Source organism: Coregonus lavaretus (assembly GCF_964263955.1).
Source record: "Coregonus lavaretus genome assembly, contig: HAP1_SCAFFOLD_55, whole genome shotgun sequence".
NCBI classification, from domain to species: domain Eukaryota; kingdom Metazoa; phylum Chordata; class Actinopteri; order Salmoniformes; family Salmonidae; genus Coregonus; species Coregonus lavaretus.
Genome location: NW_028161934.1, coordinates 3,494,424 through 3,500,845, shown reverse-complemented (window position 1 = coordinate 3,500,845; position 6,422 = coordinate 3,494,424). Strand labels below are relative to the sequence as shown.

Below are 6,422 nucleotides of genomic sequence, written 5' to 3'. Positions count from 1 at the left end.
GCTATGTGCACACTGCCCACAAATTAAGGTGGAAACTGAGCTGCATTTCCTAACCTCCTGCCAATTGTATGACCATATTAGAGACACAGATTTCTCTCAATTTACACAGACCCACAAAGAATTTGAAAACAAATCAAATGTTGATAAACTCCCACATCTATTTGGGGGGAAACAACCATGTGCAATCACAGCAGCAAGATTTGTGACCTTTTGCCACAAGAAAAGGGCAACCAGTGAAGAACAAACACCATTGTAAATACAACCCATATTTATGTTTCTTTATTTTCTCTTTTTTACTTTAACCATTTGCTCATCGTTACAACTCTGTATATAGACATAATATGACATTTGAAATGTCTTTGTTCTTTTGGAACTTTTGTGAGTGTACTGTTTACTGTTCATTTTTCACTGTTTATTTCATTTTTGTTTATTATCTATTTCACTTGCTTTGACAAAGTAAACATATGTTTCCAATGCCAATAAAGACCCATGAATTGAATTGGTAATACACAACGTAAATTCCAAAATGGTGACAAATACTGACATTTAATCAATTACAAATTACATTACCCTCCCCTGGAATAAATAAATAAAATACTAAACTCTCCCACTTACTGAAATTGAAAAAGCATGACACTCCCCCGGGAAATACAGTGATTGCATACATTTCTGCCTGTCTCTAAAGTATAATGGATTTATACTATAGTCCAGTTGGTGGCGGTAATGCAAGATATTGGATGCCAACCACCATTAACGCCCACTGAAGAAGAAGAAGAAGAAGAAGAAGAAGAAGAATTTCGTCATTACAATGTGAACGCGATTGTTCGACAGTCTGCTGGGTGAGGCGTTATACGTTCCTTCATTCATTGCCAAATGAGATTCCTAGATCCTCCTTTCTCTAATATCTCTGCCATTAGCTCTTAAGTCGAGATAGGTGTGTATTTTCCTACTGCATGGCCAGTGTGAGTCAGAATGCTAACTAGCCAGCTACATTTCAGTCAGTAGTTGTCCTTCCAAATGCGGTGGTCACTGGATAAACTAGCTATGAGTTGAACATATGTCAGAAAACGAACTAGTAGCCAGTTGTTGTTGACCATGGTGGAATCATATCTAACCCACAGGCTCTTGAAGCATATGTTATGTCCCTACATGAGCTCTCGTCTAGCTAACGGTAACTACGTGCAAAAAATATTTCACGTAATTTTTACATTCTGGTCATCTTCATAAAAAACATGTTTTCCCATCTCAAGACATTTAATAAAAATATTACTACACTAAGTGCCTATGTGCCAAATTAAGTAACAGTGTTGACTGTAAACAACAAAACCACCAGATTACATGGGTAAAATAGTCCTTTAAATCAGCCATAAAACCCCTTGTGACAGGAGTAATGGAAGGTTGTTTTGTGAAACAGGGAGTGGCAATTGAATGCAACCTAAACAAAAAAATGTAATTGTTAAAACCTTCATGTTTCTAAGACTGCAGGGAGGGAGATGCAACAATGGGCTTGAGAACAGCAGGAATGGATACCTAGGCCTGTGGTTTACACACATCTCTCAGCAACTGTGTAACAAACTGCATCAGAGTTAGCCTAACCATTTCCGGTACGCTACCCTATAATAACCACAATATAGTTAGCCTAACCATTCCCAGTACGCTAGCCTATAATAACCAAAATAGTCCTTTAAATCAGCCATAAAACCCCTTGTGACAGGAGTAATGGAAGGTTGTTTTGTGAAACAGGGAGTGGCAATTGAATGCAATCTAAACAAAAAAATGTAATTGTTAAAACCTTCATGTTTCTAAGACTGCAGGGAGGGAGATGCAACAATGGGCTTGAGAACAGCAGGAATGGATACCTAGGCCTGTGGTTTACACACATCTCTCAGCAACTGTGTATAATAACCGCAATATAGTTAGCCTAACCATTCCCAGTACGCTAGCCTATAATAACCAAAATAGTCCTTTAAATCAGCCATAAAACCCCTTGTGACAGGAGTAATGGAAGGTTGTTTTGTGAAACAGGGAGTGGCAATTGAATGCAACCTAAACAAAAAAATGTAATTGTAAAATCTTTCTAGCATGTCTATGTATGGGTAAAAGGGTTGACTTGCTCAGTTTTCCACCACAAAACAGCAGTAAATTAACAAAAAGAGTAGAACAAACTCACCTGCTTTTACTGTAGGATTTGAGTATTAGATGTTAAATGTTTCTTTTGAAAACATATTTTTAAAGGAATAGTTTCACCATATTAAAATGAGTTCAGTTCATGTAACAGGATTTACCTTAAAATGAGGGACAGACGTAACTAAATTACTAATCACATTCATAATAATCTTCAGAAATGACTGTCAAAGCAAAAAAATAACTAGTGCTTTACAATGAGTATGTTTACATGTGTTAGGTTCTGAACAAACAGAGTAAAAACTAGAAAAAGCTAAAACCAAGTTTATTCACCCAATGGGTCATACAGCTGCAAAGACAGACATGCACATATATTTATACCCTCCTACTAGGCGGAGTCAACTCTTTGCACATCTAGACAGCCAATACATCTCTGTTGCTAGGCAGGAACTGAATTGGTTCCTCTCACTGGTGTAGTCATGCCCCTGCCTGATGCTAGAACCTTCGTGGGCGTGGAAGTATATGTGTGTGAAATAGGACTGTTTCTTCTCACTTCATCTGACATGACCTTGGACCGAATTCCTCACTCCTCCCTAATTCACGGCTGTCCTACCTTATCAGTGACTGAAACCAGACTGTTGCCCTTTGCCTCCCTCCTTAGGAGCCATGATATGAACAATAACATGTTTTGACAGAATGTACACTTTCTGCACTCCCCCTTGTCTCACTCAGTAACTTTCCATACACTTAGTTCCTATCCACCCTCCATTGACCCCAACATATACATTCCTTATACATGGAAAGTAATCAATAAGTTCTAGTTCAGTAACATGAATAGATATATTTCAAACTAGAATCCAACACATGCACACTCATAATTTGAAATTAAACTAGTTATGGCAGTAGGCCGAGTATGGCATTAGTCATGTAAACACCTTACTCTGCATATCTTAATTGGCTTAAGGTGGCAATCAAGTAATGCTGTTAAAAACGTGGTTTTCTGAGCAATCTTTTGAATGATTAGTACACGTACACGCCTTAATTAGATTCATAGAGGTATATTTAATCTGCACATGTGCTAGCATGAGCAGCGCAAGCTTCCTTTTTTTGCATGAGTTCGTGAAAAACGTAAAGTCTGCATCTTGGAAATAACTTTCACATACAAACTTTATATGTCCGAAATCGGAATCAAATATGCTTATCAAAAATAACATGGTCTCTGTGGTATTACGTTTATTTTGATTGCCAATTTTATCAAAGTCCCATCAGGTAGCCTGATTTCAGATGTCCATGCTATTCAATATCTTTGTTTCACAGGAGACGGCACTAACCGTTGCTCTCTCAGTGGGAGGGGCTTATCATCTGGGGAGCCTCAACAACATCATGATGCTGACAAGACAGAGAAGAGTCTCTCCAGATCAGAACACCTCAAGAAGCACCAGCAGAAATGTATAGGGAAGAAACCTCACCACTGCTGCTTTGACTGTGGGAAGAGTTTTGCTAAACAGAGGGAATTGATCATTTACCAGCAGATTCACAATAGAGAGAAACCGTACAGCTGCTCTCAGTGTGGGAAGAGTTTCGCCACATCTAAAACCTTAAAATCTCATTGATTTCATACAGGGGAGAGGCCTGACCTCGGCTTTGATTGTGGGAAGATCTTCAGTCAATCAGGAGCCCTGACTGCACACCAACGCATACACACAGGAGAGAAGCCTTATAGCTGTGATCAGTGTGGGAAGAGCTTCAATCATTCAGGATTAATGACTAGACACCATCGCATACACACAGGAGAGAAGCTTTATAGCTGTGATCAGTGTGGGAAGAGCTTCAATCATTCAGGACACCTGACTAGACACCAGCGCATACACACAGGAGAGAAGCCTTATAGCTGTGATCAGTGTGGGAAGAGCTTTGCTCAAGATTTCACCCTGACTGAACACCAACGCATACACACAGGAGAGAAGCCTTATAGCTGTGATCAGTGTGGGAAGAGCTTCAATAATTCAGGACAACTGACTACACACCAACGAATACACACAGGAGAGAAGCCTTTTAGCTGTGATCAGTGTGAGAAGATCTTCAGTCATTCAGGATCCCTGACTAGACACCAGCGCATACACACAGGAGAGAAACCTTTTAGCTGTGATCAGTGTGGGAAGAGCTTCAATAATTCAGGACACCTGACTAGACACCAGCGCATACACACAGGAGAGAAGCCTTATAGCTGTGATCAGTGTGGGAAGAGCTTTACTCAAGATTCCACCCTGACTGAACACCAACGCATACACACAGGAGAGAAGCCTTATAGCTGTGATCAGTGTGGGAAGAGCTTTGCTCGAGATTTTACCCTGACTGCACACCAACGCATACACACAGGAGAGAAGCCTTATAGCTGTGATCTTTGTGGGAAGAGCTTTGCTCTAGATTCCACCCTGACTAGACACCAACGCATACACACAGGAGAGAAGCCTTATAGCTGTGATCAGTGTGGGAAGAGCTTCAATCAGTCAGGACACCTGACTACACACCAACGCATACACACAGGAGAGAAGCCTTATAGCTGTGATCAGTGTGGGAAGAGCTTCAATCGTTCAGGACACCTGACTACACACCAACGCATACACACAGGAGAGAAGCCTTATAGCTGTGATCAGTGTGGGAAGAGCTTCAATCATTCAAGATCCCTGATTACACACCAGCGCATACACACAGGAGAGAAGCCTTATAGCTGTGATCAGTGTGGGAAGAGCTTCAATCATTCAGGATCCCTGATTACACACCAGCGCATACACACAGGAGAGAAGCCTTATAGCTGTGATCTGTGTGGGAAGAGCTTCAATCAATCAGGAGCCCTGATTAAACACCAGCTCACACACACTGTAGAGAAACCTTAGAGCTTTGCTCATTCAGGGTCTCTGAAAAAACACCAGAAAGCTCAAACCTGTATTATTTTATCTCCCTCCTCTCCGGCACCGAGTCCATATCCCTAAATAAAGTTGAAATACATTACTCTTTACAATATTTTTTAAATCTCCCATTCTCAAACTGTTTTCTAGGTCTGTTTACCTTGGTTCCCTTGTTTAGCATAATATGCAGTTCTGGATCCATATGTATCAACTGTGTTGGAGTAGGAGTGCTGATCTAGGACCAGGTCCATTGTCTAGTTTTTGTCATGCATTTTGATCTAAATGGCTAAAAGTCATCATAGAAAATGTCATAGTGAACCATTTGTGTGTAGAGGGAGATGTTGAGGTGGGTGGGGGTGTTCAGGGCTGTATCTTATTTAATTAACTCCTATTATCCATTAAATAATTGTATAATGTAGGATAATGTTTCAACAATACTAGGTATGTATTGTGGGGTGGAAATCAGAATTAGCTAAGTAATATTGACATAATTAAGGTTGTCTCATTTGCAGAATATGCTTACATGTTGGTGTTGGTGGCTGCACTTCCTCCCTCTTATGGGCCTGTGGTTAGGCGGGGGTGAAAGCGTCTGCTTTCACATCCTCCTCAGACGCCACTCACAGTCTATTTGACCTCAGTCACCTGGGGCCCAGAGAGGGGAGAAGTCTGGCTTGTCTATCACATGTCCCTGTTGCTATGCAGAATATCAGAAAGACAATAGGCCAAAGGTCAGAAGGAGACATTGTTTCCATATGTGAATATGTGTCTTTACCTATTGCAAACCATGTGAAGGGATGGTGTGAGTAATGGGAACCAATCACTTGTCTCCACAATGTCTGTGCGTCAGTCACTCCCTCCTTGGGCCTTAGGGGAGATTGTTCTTTCCCCTGGTTCCCTTTTTAGCAAGGTGGAGACTAAGTAACAACAAATGTCCTTTTAAGTTCTCAGTACTGAACAAAATAACAAGTTCTTTGTATTTGGGGCCAAGGTCTGGCACAGGATGTGTGGGGTTAGTGTTTGGAACCATTGTACGTCATCTCTGAGGTTGCACCTATCCTGAGCTAGTATATAACCCAGAGGCTCACTCCACTCAGTGGGCTCTCACTCTGTTCACTTTGTGTGTGTATTGTGACTTGCTCCTTTATTGATACGTTTTTAATAAAGTAATAATCCTGACTGGTGATTGACCTTGTCTCTCCTCATTATTGATTAAAATATCCACCACAGTATTCAATTATCAATACATTTGCTCAACAACATCTGCTTATCACATTGTTTTTTTAAATCTTTAATAATAATATATTTTTTTATAAGGTTCATAGGCCTCTTGTATAATTAGTTTGGTCCTAAAAGATGTTCACATATTTATTGTAAATCCCTTCACCAGGT

The 6,422-nt window shown here is 40.4% G+C and overlaps 1 protein-coding gene across 1 annotated transcript; it reads left to right on the top strand.

Moving 5' to 3' along the window:
• Positions 1–794: 794 nt before the first annotated feature.
• On the top strand, positions 795–6,216 carry LOC311119863 (uncharacterized protein). Its single transcript, XM_084194512.1, has 2 exons — positions 795–839; positions 3,442–6,216. The coding sequence occupies exon 2, from the start codon at positions 3,888–3,890 to the stop codon at positions 5,019–5,021; it is 1,134 nt and encodes a 377-aa protein (XP_084050638.1). The 5' UTR covers positions 795–839; positions 3,442–3,887; the 3' UTR covers positions 5,022–6,216.
• Positions 6,217–6,422: the final 206 nt, after the last annotated feature.

Excerpts from the sequence above, each read along its gene's own strand:
- LOC311119863 (XM_084194512.1), top strand. The coding sequence starts at position 3,888 with ATGACTAGACACCATCGCATACACACAGGAGAGAAGCTTTATAGCTGT.